Source organism: Apis mellifera, linkage group LG11 (assembly GCF_003254395.2).
Source record: "Apis mellifera strain DH4 linkage group LG11, Amel_HAv3.1, whole genome shotgun sequence".
Taxonomy (NCBI): Eukaryota; Metazoa; Arthropoda; class Insecta; order Hymenoptera; family Apidae; genus Apis; species Apis mellifera.
In genome coordinates, this window is record NC_037648.1 from 13,290,593 (window position 1) to 13,308,045 (window position 17,453).

General features: G+C 32.4%; 4 protein-coding genes and 1 long non-coding RNA gene across 9 annotated transcripts; 3 read left to right on the forward strand and 2 right to left on the reverse strand.

Moving 5' to 3' along the window:
• Nucleotides 1-265: 265 nt before the first annotated feature.
• Nucleotides 266-9,251, reverse strand: LOC410348 (katanin p80 WD40 repeat-containing subunit B1). 2 transcript variants are annotated; one of them, XM_393828.6, is made up of 15 exons: nt 8,924-9,251; nt 8,496-8,626; nt 8,025-8,369; nt 7,743-7,933; nt 7,511-7,661; nt 7,240-7,403; nt 7,027-7,148; nt 6,781-6,834; nt 6,084-6,627; nt 5,700-6,000; nt 5,441-5,620; nt 5,283-5,359; nt 5,123-5,197; nt 2,038-2,157; nt 266-1,963 (listed from the first exon to the last, which is right to left on the reverse strand). In XM_393828.6, exons 1-15 carry the CDS (start codon nt 8,955-8,957, stop codon nt 1,831-1,833), a joined length of 2,622 nt encoding a protein of 873 aa, XP_393828.2. In that variant the 5' UTR covers nt 8,958-9,251; the 3' UTR covers nt 266-1,830. The 2 variants fall into 2 exon arrangements, with proteins under 2 accessions (XP_393828.2, XP_006566473.1); XM_006566410.3 differs by lacking the exon at nt 6,781-6,834.
• On the forward strand, nt 2,745-5,069 carry LOC102656748. 2 transcript variants are annotated; one of them, XR_410593.3, is made up of 3 exons: nt 2,745-3,310; nt 3,411-3,644; nt 3,798-5,069. It is a non-coding gene; the product is annotated as an uncharacterized LOC102656748 (long non-coding RNA). The 2 variants fall into 2 exon arrangements; XR_410594.3 differs by having other exon boundaries at nt 2,745-2,992.
• Nucleotides 9,252-9,364: 113 nt separating the features above from the next.
• LOC410349 (UPF0598 protein CG30010) lies at nt 9,365-10,747 on the forward strand. Its single transcript, XM_393829.6, has 4 exons — nt 9,365-9,746; nt 9,844-9,892; nt 9,963-10,183; nt 10,254-10,747. The coding sequence occupies exons 1-4, from the start codon at nt 9,591-9,593 to the stop codon at nt 10,488-10,490; spliced, it is 663 nt and encodes a 220-aa protein (XP_393829.3). The 5' UTR covers nt 9,365-9,590; the 3' UTR covers nt 10,491-10,747.
• On the reverse strand, nt 10,488-12,548 carry LOC410350 (angio-associated migratory cell protein). Of its 2 annotated transcripts, none has more exons than XM_006566409.3 (7): nt 12,107-12,548; nt 11,771-12,027; nt 11,548-11,692; nt 11,278-11,321; nt 11,017-11,214; nt 10,768-10,949; nt 10,488-10,692 (listed from the first exon to the last, which is right to left on the reverse strand). In XM_006566409.3, the coding sequence occupies exons 1-7, from the start codon at nt 12,294-12,296 to the stop codon at nt 10,620-10,622; spliced, it is 1,089 nt and encodes a 362-aa protein (XP_006566472.1). In that variant the 5' UTR covers nt 12,297-12,548; the 3' UTR covers nt 10,488-10,619. The 2 variants fall into 2 exon arrangements, with proteins under 2 accessions (XP_006566472.1, XP_393830.3); XM_393830.7 differs by having other exon boundaries at nt 11,278-11,477.
• Nucleotides 12,549-13,126: 578 nt separating this feature from the next.
• Nucleotides 13,127-16,763, forward strand: LOC408369 (putative glutathione-specific gamma-glutamylcyclotransferase 2). 2 transcript variants are annotated; one of them, XM_026443959.1, is made up of 5 exons: nt 13,127-13,628; nt 13,785-14,212; nt 15,456-15,491; nt 15,641-15,903; nt 16,030-16,763. In XM_026443959.1, exons 2-5 carry the CDS (start codon nt 14,048-14,050, stop codon nt 16,301-16,303), a joined length of 738 nt encoding a protein of 245 aa, XP_026299744.1. In that variant the 5' UTR covers nt 13,127-13,628; nt 13,785-14,047; the 3' UTR covers nt 16,304-16,763. The 2 variants fall into 2 exon arrangements, with proteins under 2 accessions (XP_026299744.1, XP_026299743.1); XM_026443958.1 differs by having other exon boundaries at nt 13,127-14,212.
• Nucleotides 16,764-17,453: the final 690 nt, after the last annotated feature.

Genomic DNA, 17,453 nt, shown 5'->3' on the forward strand with positions numbered 1-17,453 from the left:
CAAAATTACGCTCGTAATTCTCAATTCTCGAAATTTAATTTCGTGGACAAATAAATGGTGGTAGATTATATCACGTACATAGGCCATTTTCCTCGAATCCACGATGAATTTAAAAAAATTCGAGAGCGAAGAAAAAAAGGAGGGGGAGGGAATAAATGTTAATAAAAACTGGTATCACTGGGACGAAATGAAAAAGAGGCGAGAATCGAATTAACGAACGATTTCTTTTTCCTACTAAAATTAATTTTCTCTCTTTTTTTTTCTCTGCAAAACTCTCGTGTCAACTTTTAAACGTTCAAAATTCTATCCAAAGTATGTTAAGTAATACAAGATTTTTTATTTTATTATTCTCGTCTCTTTTTCCGACGAATTATCTCGCATACTCTGAATATTCAAAAAAGGAGAATTAATTCTAAATCTCTATCTCTCTCTCTCTCTCTCTCTCTCTCTCTCTCTCTCTCCGCGCCTCTTCAACATTTTCTTTTTCTCTTGCTCAATCGTTCAATACAATATATATATATATATCGGGGGTCATCTTCGAGTCACACCTATTAATTACAGTATCTTCTTCTCTCTCTTTTTTTTTCTTTTTTTTTATTTAGTGAAAGGACGCAAATGGCTCTTGCAAAAATACAATTTGTTATTTTTCTCCTGTTATCAGTTAATAAGAAAAAATTGTTGTGTATTATATCACTACCCTATTCTTTTTTCCTTCTTTTTTTCTTTTTTTTTTTTATTATTATACTTCTTAATTATCTCTCACTTGTCGTATTATCGTATTCTTTCTTCTCATTCATTTCAATCGGGGTTCGATTACTCGCGTGTGTAAATCGGGCACGAGATTGGCAAGAAGGCCATGGACAATTATTATTAATAATCGTTAATATTATTCTCAACAAATTTTCTTCTCGCGGATAAACGATACGAAGAGAGGAAATATCACGGAGAAAAATTTCGTCCTCGCGATTCCGCCATATTTAATATCTGCTCGAGGAGGCGAGGGCGCATGCGCCGCAAACTTCGTAAAACCTCCTTAAAAACCGACGATCGATATATATATATATACATACAGCGTAATACATTAAATGATATTACACTTTTTTCTTTCTTTCTCTTTTTTTACATTATATAATCATCAACACTTTTCATATATATATATATATTTCACGCATTCGCTCTCTCATTCTATATCTCTCCCTAGGGGACAATAAGCAGATCGCGACGAAACTTTTCTCAAACTGTTCTCGAAGGAGTCACGGGTCCACTTTAAGTGTTCCCTTCGTAAACGGGACAAGGCTCCAACTGTTGCGCGCGATGCGGAGCCGACGGTAAAGTCGTGCACGGTCGATAAAACGGATCTCGAAACAATTTTTACATTGCGCGACGATATCCAATACGATTCTCCTCCTTCATCGATTGTTGTTTTGGATCGTTTATTGCTGAAGGAAAAAAAAAAAGGAGGGGGGGAAGAAAAAAGTACTCGTTCTTCTTTTTCTTCTTCTGTTTCACAGCATAGTTTCAGCATCGTTTCAGCTTCATCATCTTCGTCAATTTCACGGATGTCTTCCGCTGCTCGTTCGTCTCCCTCCTCGAACGTGGCGCCGGGTCGGAAGTTAGGACCCGGAACGAGGCGAGGAGCGAGGAGGAGAGTGTTCCTCGGCGAACTGATCCGCCAAGCTTCCCCGAGTAAGGCAACTCGTAGTGAGCGTAGTGTTGATGATTCTCCCTCGTGGTCGGCGTCCACACGCCCCTCTTTCCTCGAGTCTTCTCGATTCCCTGTCAGGTAACGACGAGTCTGGCGGTCGAGTTCACCAAGTTCCTAAGCCGTGGTCACTCGATGCTCCTTATCAGCACGGCCAGCTCGCGGAACAAAACGCCCAATTTGCCCGGCGTCCCTTGTTTCTTCAACAGGATACCTCTGATCGTAGACAGCTTCTCGAAACAGGAGAGGCACTTGTGGTATCTGAAACGAAAGATTAATTATTTTTCTTAATTATTATTAATCGTTGCCTCTAAAAACTTTAGATGAATCTTTACCTTTCCTCCCGTGACACGTCGACACCGATCGTGTGAAGGGGCGCCTCCACGTTCGATTTTATCACGGACGCGAAGTTTCGCAGGATCAATCTCAACGCCGAACATCCTACAGTTATATACCTGAAACATATAGGCGAGATAAAAATAACCTTGCAACAATTTTATTAAATTACGTAAGAAAAAAAAAAAAAAAAGAAAAGGAAAGAAAAAGAGAAAGAAAAATCGGAGAGGAGGAGAGATGAGAAAGGCGGTGGTTTGCGACCGGTCGCTTGTCACGGCTAGTTTGTTCCAAAACGTGTTATTAGCCCGTAACGATGCCAATAAATAACGAAAGGCACGAAAGGCTTGGCCCCGCAATTCGGCACGCTCGCTTTTGGCCGGCGATAAAGGGTTCACGCGAGCTCCCGTTCGAATCGGCGAGACGAATCGCGCGGCCCGCCCCGTAAATGTTCCACGATCGCCTCCTCCACCGTCAATATTTTACACCGTGCACACGCGGGAAAAATAAAAATAATCTCCTCCCGATCTTTACAATCTTTTGTCATTTTTAGTCGAAAACAATATTCCAATTTCAATCCGAGTCCCTTATTCGATAGATAACAATCGATCTAATGATATTTAATTAAATAATAAATATTATAAGTATTAGCACGTAAAATATGTGTAAAAATTCTTTCCAATTTTTTCCAGAAAAAAAGAAATTCTTTTAATCCTTTTTATCTATGCGAGATAATGGGGGGAGGGGGGAGGATCGATGAATTGGAAAACGATCGAAACGACCCCTCCGTCACACGGCACGCGACACGGGATCGAATATTCATCGGTGCGCGTTCCTTTTTTTTTCTCACGAGCCCACTGCCACCTTTGGCCAAAGGACGAAAGCAGCGTGACGAACCAGCCGTGAAAATAGCGGACAGCTACGTGCAAACCGAGTTACGTTACGACGTCGAGATGTGTATGTTTAGTTGGTAATTTCCTGCCCGGATTCACCCTTTCGATTATTTAGCTGTCGAACCGTGAATCGAATCAGCAATCGTGGCCGAATCTCGAAATTCTTCGAACTTTCGAATTTTTCGAACGAAAAAAAATAATGACACCTGTTTTGTTTTAAAACGAATTTTATACGTATACAAGAAATTGATTGGTTTACCTGGAGATACGTAGCATATCCTTGATAAAAATTGTCATTGAGAATTTTTATTTCGAACTTTGCACACAGAGTCTTTTGTCACAACTAGAAAATAATATTTACTAGAAAGATTGAAGATCATATGTATATATATATATATATATATATATATATATATATATATATATTTTTAAAACGTTGAATTATACGATTCCATAATTAGCTTTTTTTCTCTTATTTCAAGAATCGTGCAACGGAACTGTGGCAGAAAAAAAGAGAGGAATGGACGGCAGCTGCTAGACGACCGACAAATTAGTCGGAATTCACATTTACGGCATCGATTACCAAGTTTCCTGAACGTGAGCAACGGGCATAAACGACTAGCCACAAAAAGCGTCGAAGAAAAGAAAAATTTATATTTGCACGTGTTACGACGATATATCCACATTTTTTTTTTTTTGTTTCGAAATTATAAATGGTAAGATCGATGATTTCTAATTAATTCCGATGACTAAGATTTAAATTACGATTTTTATTATGGCCGATGATGCAACGATAAATTATCCTCATACGTAAATTGCACATTTGTGCACGTTCTTTTCATTTTTTTTTTTTTCTGTTCTAATAATAGCAATGACAAAGCAAGAAGGCAAAACGCGAAGACGATGATCGTCGCAATAAATGACGGCGTAACGAATGGAACGAGCAATTTTCCGGACTGGTGGACTTACATTCTAAACGGATGTACTATTATTAGATCGCAGTTTGATATTGGCTTTGCCGTTCAATTAATATGGGAAAGCCTCTGAGGGGGGGCTTATCTGATCTACGATCTCTACGGTTTTAATTTGGAAAAAAAAATCAATTACCAAACGATCTTATCGTATTAAATTTGATAATAAATTAAACGTAACACGAACGATCGCTTTGTTCGATAAAATTCACGCCTTATTTTTTTCTTTTTTCTTTGTTTATCAAAGGACGTTCAAGGCGAAGCGATGAAATATAAGAAGCCCGCGATCCATTGGACGTTAATAGGCGTGTACGATTTATAATGCGCATTGTGTGCGTAATTAGAGGAAGAACGGGGCAGGAAGAAATGGATAACCAATGCACACGTGAAAGGAAATGCTCGTTTCTCGTCACGACAGCTCAATAGCACAACAGCTTGTAACTGTGCACCGGTTAATTACACTGTTTCGAGCATCGGTCGTACGACGAGCTGTTAGATCCTTCCTCTTCTTACTATACACTGTTTAAAATAATACAATTTCGATCGATTAATTTATTAAATTATTCCCTTCCTTCGAACAAACAACGATATTAATAAAATGTTTACGAACGAAACCTAACCTCTTTTTCGAGAATACGCATCACATCTACGCATCCACAACTTCCTACGCCATTATTAATATTCATGATCGGCTGTCAGGAAAGAAAAGGATTCAGCGTCCGTAATTGTCCATGAAGTGCGTCAACGTATGCACGGCCCTTCGAGTTTCGAGATCGGACATAATAATACACGCGACAGCCGAGGATTCGAGCGTCGAATTTGCATCTGCCACTGTCTTCCATTGTCTCGGCTAATTTTCGCGAACCCTCCTTTACTTGTCAGTTCGCTTCAACTCGTATTTCCCCGTTCCTCGAATTAGCCATTCCCATACAGACGGCCGAAGTGTACGCGACCCCACTCGAAATACCCTGTTTGCTCTCGCGTTTGCTATTCGAGAACTCACTTCGTATAGGGGTGTCTCGATTTTCTCCAATTCATCGAGCGTGTTGTGTTTCACGATGGAAATTGAAGTAACGTTACAGGATACGCTTAAACGGGTATACACGCTGCGTTGCATACGTATACATACTTTATATATAGGTATAGAGGTGTTCAAAAAAAAAAAAAAAATGAAAAAATCGTGAATCTAAAAATTAGAGATATTAAAAGATGAAATTACTTACATTTCGTATTTACTTTGTAACAGATCACCGATTGGACCGAGTAGAGAGTTACATAAATCCAAATTCCACATCGTTCTAAAACAGAATTTAAAGTAAGAAAGGAATTGTAAGAAAGATACACTCGATTTCCAATTATTATTTATTCAATCGTGATACTTACGGTTTCAACGTCAGTATTCCCAATAGATCCACAATGACTGAAAGATCGTTCATTGCCACAGCAGATTCCACAGCAGCCTGAAAAATAGAATAAATTCTTGTTAATCTTGCCTTAATGTAATTTTAGTCAACGAAGTACATTGAATGTTATACGATTACCTTAAGATCTTTATTATGCCACAGAGAATAAATGATTTGCAACGACCGATGACGACTGGTAAGCACCGCCATCATAGATTCATGACCACGCATCATGCTGTTGAGTACTTCAGCCTCAGACATCTCGTTCAGAACTCCCATTTGAGAAAAACCTAACCCAGTTGGATTTGCATAGTGGTTCTGTTAAAGAACACGATCCTTGTATCGCGGGATAATTCAATTTTTTTTCATTTTAATTTTTTAGATAATACAAACTCACTGGTAAGAAAGTTTCAACATCCAAACCATAAGGTTTATCGGCACTTATGGGAACGAATTCCCCTTTGTCCGCGTTCTCAATACTCGGCCTTATCTGAGAGGCGCGGATCTCTAGCTTAAGATTCGGGGCTACTTGAGCTTTATTTGATTTCTTTGCGGCGAATGTCGTGGCTGTGGAAGCGTTGCGCGCGGACAGCGACATTGAGGTAGCGAAATTCCTGTTCAGCGAAGTGGACCTAGATTGCGCAGTATTCGGCCTGTTTAACGCAGGATCGGAGGGACTGTGCCTTATACTATTAATTCTGCAAGAATTGTTTTGTTTTCAATAATTGCATCATTGTTGCATAACATTGCTTATTATACAACTATCTATATTTGTACTTACTGTACCGGGTAATCGCTTTCGTAACCCTGTTCTCCATCTCTACAGCTATTTTGTCTTTTTAAATAATGCTTAGGAGAATCGGGGCTAGGTGCTCTATTCTTTAGTTTTCCATCATCCATTACTGGAAGAACGGCAGCCATTGGTGCTACACGAGGTGTTAGAGTAGAGTTTGATCTTTGAGGGCCTAGAGGTTGTGGAAGTGTTGTTATATCATTATTAGGACAGCTTTTTTTCCCAGGAAGAGGTGTGATGTTCTGTCTTAAAGGTGGTATAGATGCCAAATTTTTCGAAGTTCTACCAAGGCCATTATTTGCTTGAAGATTCGCTTTTATTTGGCTAGTAGTCGTAATCGAATTTCTTTGAAGAGGGGGCGATGTTTTAATTGGTTGAACACGAACTGGTACAGGCTTTGCTAACGATAACGTTGATGCGGATGGAGGCGAAGATGACGGTGATGAAATTGGTGGAACCTCTTCTGAATCCACTATATTTAAGCTTGACATTGAGGTAGAAAAATTTTGCAGTATTTGTGGTTGTGTAGGATCTATAAAAAAAAAATGTATGGAATGATGTAAAATTGAACATTTTGTACAATATAAATGATACATATAAATTTTACATTAATAATTCATGCAATATTGGTGTAAAAGAAAAAGATAGATACAGAAAATTTTTGTTTTAAGAATATAGAACTCACCCACATCTTGAGGCTCCTCGAAAGCCTCAGGTTCTGGAGGTGGAGTGCGAGACACTGAAACATATCGTGCATAGCATGCTCATTCACAAACCATACAGCATAACATTCAAATTGTAGATGCATTTGTATTTTCAGATATGTGATTATAGGCGAGTAGTTGAGAGTTAGCAAGAACAGGATTTGAATGTGTTATGATACGTACAGATCTTGCAACAAAAAAGAAAGAAATTACATAGTTATACTCACATGATCTATTGGGCTGAAAAATGTCATGATATTCAGTAACATTAGGAATATCTGCATATGTTGATTCATCTTCTGGATCAGTTCCAGATTTATCTACTTCTTCTATAGTTCGTACATCTAATCTATAAACAAAAATATCATGTAGAGAAAAATAATATAAAAATATTGTATGAAATATAATATATGAATATAAAAATTATTTACGAAACTTACGTATGTTTTTTTAATCCAGGTGGTCTTTCTCTAGAAAAACTTTTCCTTAACGAATTTCCGTGACTAAATGGAGAACCAGATGTTGAAACTCCTCCTAATGGAGCAATTTTCTTTAAATCACACACGTACAAAACAATATTTGCAGTGTGATAACTTGCACCAATCTAAATAATTAATAAAAACAAATTTAAATTTTGTATTATTATTTATCTATATATATATATTTGATTACATATATATTATACATTAAATTTATTTACAATAATCTTACCAATTGATTCTGAGCTATAGCTATATCCTGTACTTTTCCCCAACCAGTTGGAATAGAATCTAATGTTCTACCTGGTTCCCAACCATAAACTTTTAACACATCATGGCAACCAGCAAAAAGACATTCTCCACCTTGACTGAAATAGAGACATCTAACAAAAAGAAGAAATATTAGTAAACAATAAAAAAATTTTAATAATAATGAATATTCTATAATATTTATGATTACTTACCTAATTGCAGAGGAATGACTTTGGTCTGTAGAAGATACAAGTTGAAAAGATTCCAAGTCCCAAAAATGTACTGTTTTATCTGCACTTCCACTGGCTAATAAAAATTCATGAGGATGAAATTCCACTGTTGTTGCTGGACCTCTATGTTCAGAAAACTCTCTCAACTGTCTACCAGCTCTTAAATCCCACAACTAATTAAAAAAAAAAAAATACCAATTAATTATATTAATCAAAATAAAAATAAAATTTAAGTAAAATAAATATAATTAATAATAAATTTACCTTAACCATTCCTTCCTCTCCTGCACTAGCTATCCACTGACCATCAGGACTAAATTTTAAACTATTTACCATCCTATTGTGTCCTTTATAAGTAAAGATACAACCTTTTCTCCTTATGTCCCAAAGTTTAATAGCAGTATCTAAACTTCCTGATGCCAATAATTCTCCATAAGGATGAAAATCCATACAACGTATACCTGCTTTATGTCCTGTTAATGTACGAGCTAATTTAGCATGTTCTAAATCCCAAATTTTTAGTGCTCCTGTTTGCGAGCCAGCGCATACTAAATCTTCTGTCTGTCCAAATCTTACACATTCAATAGGAGTGGTATGACCACTCAGACTCTGAAAATTAAAAAAACAAAATTATATAAGTATACAAATTATAAATTAAATGTTAAATTGATGTAAAATAAAATTTTATCAATTCATTTCTTAAGGAAATAAATATGGGAAAAGAAAAAATTATACCATAATACAATTCTGTTTTCCAACTGCCCATAAATTTACTTTTTTATCATCACCGCCAGTGACCAAAACGCGTCCAGATTTGTGACCTAATGCCAAACAATTGACATTGGACGAGTGGGCAACAAAATCCTCTGTACAAAGAAAAACATCATTCTTTTAAACTGTTCTTTAAAGTGATCTGAACAAAATGTCAGTTTTCAACGACATATCATAAAGATAATATATTTTCGGTTTAAAAAAGGTTATGACCATAATAAGAAAATGCAGCGGACAATTAATAATTGGATCTCGACAATAAACTTGTAAACATGAATTGTTTACTTATCTCTCAAAGAAGAGAGACCGCCAGAACAAAATCCGTTGAACGTACATCGATCATTGATGTATTAAATAAAGAATATATGAATACGAATGGGATAATCACTTACGGAGTTTCCATGACCTCTTCGTGGACGAAGCCATATTCCGGGACCACAGGATTGCGTTGTGCACGACTTATTTGGCAACGACAACAATTTGAGATTTCAGCTTGCAGATGCACAATTTTTTTTTGCTCGAATTCGTAGGTAACATTTTTACTTTGTGTTATTATTCAGTGCATGGACGATCGTTCAACGGGGCCACAGCATCTCGCCGCGTTGTGGTCCTGAAGGCAATCCTTTCCTTGAAACTTCTGTCCGTTTTCACAAACCGTTCGTTCCACCTCTTCGTCGTATCTCATTTCTTGAATCTGCCTGTCCGTGGGTAGCGCGAACTAACGTGACGTTGAAAAATATCGAAGTTCTGTTTCTATCGAGATTACGTTTCAATCGATCGCACCAGATGTCACCAGTTCTCCGGTCAATTGAATTTCAACCTTAGTAAATGTCAAACTAACGTAAGGGGAGGATGATGATTGAATTAAAAAAAAGAACGCGATAAAATATTATCGAAACTTGCATATTTATAATTAGTTACAATATGTCGTATTGTTATGTGAATTACGTTATATGAATTACGTTACATGTGACATAATACTTCATAGTGTTGTATAAATATTCAAAGTGAGGTTAATTTTCAAATTAATTCTAATTTTTAACATACATAAGAAATAAAATGTTTGCTTTTAATCGATTACGTGTGTTTGCAATCAGAAATAAAAAATCATTTTCCTCACAAATATTTAAAAGATATTGTGTAAAATATGTGCAAGGACAGTCTCCAGAACCTCGAGTTCGTGAATATTTTTATTATATCGATCATCAAGGCATGGTATAATATGCTTTTTAATTGAATTTATAATCTTCTAAAAATATAATATTTTTATAAATTAGATAATTAATCTTTCTAACATTGTTATTATTCTTAGTTATTCCTAGATGATTCACGTATGAAAAACTTCACATCATGTTTTAAAGGTGTGCATAAAGAAAGAAATAATTTATTATATATTACAATTCATATATCATGGGAGCTATATCATTTTAGATAAAAAGTTTTTGGCATTTTTTTTTAAACATTTAAAACAAAATGACACTGGTAGATATATGAAAGATTTTCCTTATATTTCTCTTTGTGGTCCAGAGAGAAATTTTGTCAGATGTGATGATTTGCCAATAGTTTTTACAAAAATTCTTCAAAAAGAAAATAATGAAACAGGCAAAAATGAAGATTGGTTTGGTTATGCTCATGCAGAAGAATTATTAATGGTACATCTGATTTTTATAATTAAACAATTATAAATTTGATATTTAAATTTCAATAATAAATTCATTGTAGGTACCATTTGAACCAAAAAAATTATATATGAATCAATCAGGAAGAATATATCATCCTGCACCAAAAAAAGCAGGAGGAATTGGTCTGGTAAGATCAAAAATTGCAATTGAGCTTAGTTCATCATTTAACTTTGAAGAAGGAGAGGAAAAAGGCCCAACTCATTTTTTTTGGAAAGATAAAATGTATACTTTAGATTGTAACTGGTTTAAGGATAAAATATTGCTAGCTATCAGATAAAAATAAATAAATTTTATTTTTAATTCAAAAAGAAAACAAAGCACAATATATGAACAACTTTCATAAAATGTACATATATTTTTATATAATAACAAAGATTCTATAATTTTTTCTATCTAATAAATTTTGTTAAGATAAAGATGAAATGTCAAAAATTCTAGCTGTAAAATCATCAGATGTTGTCAATGCTTTTTCTCCATTTCTGAAAAAATGTTATTATGTATTTTTTTATTAAAATATTGTTATAAAAAAAAAAAGTACAATTCATTTAACTTACTCAGATATATATAAGTCAAGAATATCTGCTGTATGCGCTACAAATGAACGTAAACATTGACCATTTTTTCCATCGAAACACCTCAAAATACCATCTAATCCTGCAGAAAATAATACAGTCGTATTTCCCTTCCATACAAGTTTAGATATACCACTTTCTTGTGTTATTTTTTGTCTAAGCACCTAAATAATAAATAATAGATTATTATTTTTTATTTAAATTTTATTTCAAAAAGAAAAGTAAAATTACCTGTTTTGAAATATCCCAGATAAAGATTTCTCCATTCACCGTACCAGTTGCAGCAACTTGAAATGTTGGATCTTTACAAAAAACTGCTGTCTCTACCCAATTATTTATCTCTTTATTTTCTTCACTATTTCCAGCATCTTGATCATTAATTACATTATTCTTCTCATTATTATTAAGATTTTGCAAAATAGAAACTATCTAAAGTTGTTAAATAATATTACTTTAATTTGTTTATTGTATAAAAATTATTAATTTTATTACCTTTCCAGTGTTTGAAGTACTGATTATTGTTTTTCCATCTACAGCTGCAGAAAGTATTAAATTGTTATCAGAATGACAATCAATAGTAGTTATAGTATGAGAATGACCATATGTAGACGATATGAATGATAATACAGAATTAGTTTTTAAATCTAATATCCTAACAACTCCATCTTCATAACCTATTGCTATACGCTTTCCTAAAATATTAAATTTAATTATAATAGAATGTTTTTATTTACAAGATAAGAAATATAAAGAAATGAATACCATCTGGAAATATTGCACCAGTCTCTGCCCGGCAGCCATATCCTTGTAAAACTTTGCAATCTCCATCAGGTATTTTCCACATGTATATTTCACCATCAACAGATCCTGCTAATAAAACATTTGCAGCTATATGCCACATCATCCACTGCAATAACAATAATATTATTTAAGTTTACTAAAATTAATAATAACATAGTAATTTCATTATAAAATATAAACTAACAGTAGCATCACCCATATTATAATCCCAAATTTTAATTTTATCAGCTACTTTCCAAACTTGTATCAAACCACTCATATCTCCAGTAGCTAAATATGATTCATCATAATTAAACGCTGAAAAAATAATGCTGTCTTTATGACCTGTACAATCCAGAATAATTTCTCCTGTTGATGTATCCCAAACATAAGCTTTGTCTTCTTCACCTCCTGTAGCAGCTAGTTTTCCATTTTTACTCAAAGTACCGCAAAAAACAGAACCTACAAAATTTTAATATAAAAATAATGATTTATCATTACAATATTAATCTTATTATAAAAATTAAAATTTTATTCTTACCTCGTTTATGACCGGTAAAAACACAAATTGCATCTCCTTCTGAAGGATCTTCCTCCATTGCATCCTCTTCTTCAATATCTCCTGCATCATATGCATCTATCACTTCTTCTACATCACCTATATATATCATATCTTCATCTTCTATTTGTTCATTCATATCTGGAGAAGGTGGTGGAGTATCCCTGTGCATCGTTTATCTTAAAAACTTAATAAAGTGTGCAACAGGTCACGTTTTAAAAAGATATAAAATATATTTAACTAGAAACTATATGAAATAAACAACTCCTTCGTATAAAAATTATGTATCTCGTTAAAATTTCTCACTTTATCTCAACATTAAAATTCAATTTTTGAGTCTGTCATTCGAAAAAATGGAAATTCAAACATTCGTCAACAACAATCGGATTTTGGAAGCACCAGCTGATTTGGAAGTTAGTTACAGAAATCATAGGGAATTTTTATTCATTGTTATTGGTATCATTATTTATGGTTTTATAATAATAGCGACATCTTTTAAGAAGAAATATAAATTGTATTTACCATCAGAAGAAAAATTAACTTTCTTTAAAAAATTATCAAATTTTATTATATTTAAATTTAAAGTTATAAATTCATACTCTTAATTGAAAATGATTGAAATTGATCTTCTATAAAATATCATATATATTTATTTTTAATAACAATATATATACATACGTATATATGATATATATATATGTATATTATAATTTTTTTATAAAAATAAATTAATTTATATTCAACTATTAAGTTATTTTTTTCTTACAATTTATGTAATAGATAAATATTATATAAATATTATTTATATATATTTACAAATATTTATATAATTTAAATAAATGTTATTATATGTCAATCCGTACCTCATGTTTCGTCATCCATCTCATCCGTCCTCCTACTCACTCTTCTTTTCATAGTCTTCCTCTTTCTCTCTAATAATATGTGCTTATTCCCCTCTTCCGTTAGTATTTCTATCTTTTTCTACATGTAAAAGTATACGCCCGACGACCGGCAGTCTCGGTCAAACTTCTGCGAGGTGTGTATGTCGTGGATTTCCTAAATTCGTCAATGTCTTTCGTGAATTTAAATCATAAAAATTCCAATGAAACATTTACGAAAGTTGTATCAATCAGTTCAAAAACATTCAATCATTCGAAAACAAAAAAAATTAGTCATCAAGCTTTCAATTTTTCGACGGCTCTTCGAAAGAAATATCGATCAAATAAAATTTCAATAAACATTCGAAAGATCAATTGATCATACAAGTAATTAATAAAAAAAAATTCATCATATAATTAAAATTTATTAGTGAAAAATGTCACGCGGGATGTTGAAGAACCGACACATAAAAGGCGAAAAAGAGAACAAACGTTTTATTGGGCAGATGAATAGGATAATAATCCTGTAAAATCACCAGGCGAAAGTGGGAGGAAATAAATTAGAATATTATAGTGGGAGTGAATTTCTGAACAGTTAAGCTTCAAACAGTGCAACAGTCTTTGGGGTAAGATCATAGTGAAGCCACGTGTCGCGCTTGTCAAATCAATTATTTCGTATTGCATTCACTTTAATGATATACTTAAATGATAAGGCAAACAAAGGACAAATAATTTTTGTTATCTATTCATTCTTCATATACGATAATTTTAACTATCCACAGACATAGTTATTTAAAATACATATTAAATTAAATAACATATCGACACGATATCGGTACGAATTAAGTAAATTATGATGAAACGAGGAATAAGAGAAAATTGAATGATTTTTCACGAGTTAGATTTATCGAAAATATTTATCAAAGAATTATCGGAATATAAAATCAAATTTTGACAAGATATGCTCTATTTGAAGATAAAAATAGAATTAGCCAATATTCGAAGAAAAAAGTTACCATTTTTTCACGCTTTTCAATAATTTAAAATGGAAGTTAGAAACAATAATGAAAATTCTCTCTGGGTGTTCGGATATGGATCATTATGCTGGCATCCAGGTTTCAAATATAAAAAAAGCGCGGTAGGACACATCAAAGGATTCATCAGAAGATTTTGGCAAGGAAATACAACACATCGGGGAACAATAGAAAAGGTAATTTTTTTTAAATATTTTTTATTCTTTTATTCCTCTTTTTTAAGAAATATCAATTCAGAATTCCATCGTAAATATTTACATTGTTCTTCTTTCTCGTAAAAAAAAATCCAATTGTATATAAATTTTACAATAATATTTGCAATTGATGAAATTATAAATTATTCTTAATAAGTCAGAAATGAAAACGTGCTTAATTGTATCATAGAATTTCGAAATACATTTACATTATAAAATTATTATATTGTGCATTTTAAAATATATATATACATAAATGATGTCAATAAGATATATAAATATTTTCATTTACAATGTATAAATATCGAATAAGAGTTCGACGACAAACTAAATTTTTCATACAGACTTCACCTCAGATGTTCTATTTATATCTTTAATTTTCTTGTTCATGAATTCGACACGTGAATTCTTTCACAAAGCCTTGGCAATCTTCCACACTCTTATGGTAAAGATGAAAATTTTTTTTTATTTTAATTACATTTTGTTTACAATAAATGTGTTTATTATGAATATTTGTATGATGTAATATAAATATTAACATTACATTTTTTATTTCTCTTTTTTTTTTTTTTTTTTTTTTTTTTTTTTTTTTTTTTTTTTTTTTTTTTTTTTTTTTTTGAAAAATGAAATATTCTTACGTTAACAATTTAGGAAAATTTTCAATATATTTGAAAATTATAAAATAAATAATATAATAATGATAAATAAAATAATAAAATTTTGTTTAATATCCGGTGGCATATAATGTTTGCGAAACGATACTACGGCTCAGTAAGTGCTTACGGATGCTTCCATTAAGACTGATGAAAATCGGATATAGTTTCACCTAAAGCGTGTTCCAATTTCTCTAATTAATATTATTATTATTATTATTTAATTGATCGAAGTCATATTTCTCTTATTTTAAGTCACATATAGTTTAACAATTTTAATTTTTTTTTTTATATATTCTATTGTATTTCTTTTATCATTATATATAGACAACTTTTTATCAAATAAAAATTTCTCTTCATCTTGTATATATGCGGTTGTCTGTCAATTAATGTGAAACCAGTTATAGCTCGCTAGAAACCAATATCTTTTGCAGATACATGATTTTATACATGCATACGTTATATACTTACGTCATTATGATGTAAAAGAAAAAATACAATTAATTTTTTTGCAATTGAAATTATTGGTTTTGTTTATTTAGTGATTCGTTATCTGTGATTTTTCATTATAGCCTGGACGTGTAGCTACATTGGTCGAGGAAAAAGAGGTAATTCCATTTACATTTATCATTTAACCTAACCTAAATTTATGCGTCATTACTATTGATATATATAATGTAAACGTAATATCTCCTCTATTTAATTGTAATGAATCGCTTCCGTTTCCGTGATAATAAATGTTTTCTTTGTTTACAAGGGTGTTGTTTACGGTCGGGCATTCCAAGTTCAAGACAGTACAGCGTTGCCTTATTTGGAAAATCGCGAATGCACTTTAGGAGGATATATGACAACAATTGCAACATTTTATAGTCGCGAAGGAAACAGAAACTTTCCAGTCATCGTTTACATTGCTACCAATAAAAACGAACACTGGCTTGGTGATGCCCCGCTTCAAAATATAGCAAAACAAATCTTCGAGTGTTCAGGTCCAAATGGGCACAATGTCGAATATCTTTTACGGTTTGTTTTCCCCATATACGGTCGTTCTAATTTAAGTTATTTTATATTTTTCTTTCTTTTTCTTTTATTTTCTTCTCTCTCTCTCTCTCTCTCTCACACACATTTCATTTTATGTGTCACGCACAGATTAGCAGAGTTTATGCACCGTTATCTGCCAGAAGCTCATGACGAACATTTGTTCACTTTGGAAATATTAGTGCGTTCGAAGATAAAGGAAATGAATATATGCCTGAATACGTTAATGGGTGACCGAAATTTCAATATTGATATCGAGGACACCGACGTGAAGGATGACGACAATGACTTAGTCACGAATAACGCTATTGGCAATCTCAGGAAAAATTCCTTCCAATTTACTCTTCAAGTACCTGATAAGACTATGCGTTGTCTCAAAATGTAGTTTACAAATTTGTTAATGCTTCGATATTTGCATTTTTTTTTTGCATAATTTAAAGAGGCAAACGATAATAGATAGTTAAAGAAAATAGGATAAATAAATCATAAATATTTATATTAAAACGTTCGTATCTTTCGAGAATAATTCGTACAATATTTGAGGACGGAAATATTATACGAATTAAATCTGAATGTAATACAAATGTATTTTAAGAATAATGAAAGCCATTATTTTGGCAGCTTCGTATTGTAAAATATATTTGCATGTTAAAATGTCGCACTTTTATTTTTAAATGTGCTGGATATTTTTTCAGATGGTATTTTTTTTAAAAAAAGTTGTGCCTTAATTTATCATAATTGAGCATAATCGTGTATGTATTACAAGTGTTCCTTCTTTCTATAATTTTTCTAAATTGTAAGTCGACACAAATTTTGTATATTGACATGCAAAATATACTGATTTATAAAAGAGATGATAATATTAAAATATTTTATTATTATTATTTTATCATTTTATATATCATAGTTATAATATTATTAATTCGGTTCAAAATAAAATTGTAGTTATCAGTGAGAAATGATGAAAATATATACAATTGATATCTCGTATCTCATCTATAGTCACGCTCTAGGAGCAAGGCAAGATAATTAGATGGACAAGAAGAATGAACAGTGAGAGAAGGATAGAAATAGGATAAAAATTAGGAAATCAGCGCCATCTCCAGAGTGCCGTAAATGAAACTCGTAATAACAAGACCAAATAAGAATTGATCTTTACCGCCATCTCTCGAGTATCGAAGATACCTTATTGAAACATATTTTCAGAAATACTCAAGAGATGGCGTTAATTCTCAATTCTTATCCTACCTTATCCTATAGTTCGAAAAAATGTTTTTAGTAGTCAAGAGATGGCGCTAACAGCCAATTCTTATTTGCTCTCCTTGTCTATTGTGAGTTTCATTTGCGGCACTCTGGAGATGGCGCTGATTCGCTAATTTTTATCCTATCTCTATCCTTTTCTCGTTATCTACTTTCTATCCTTATCTATCCTTGTTCTTGGCGCGTGACCATAGACAAGAAAGATAAAAATAAATGTTGATAATAAAAATTATAGCTATTACATTATTTCTTTAATTTTTAACATTTTTTTCCAT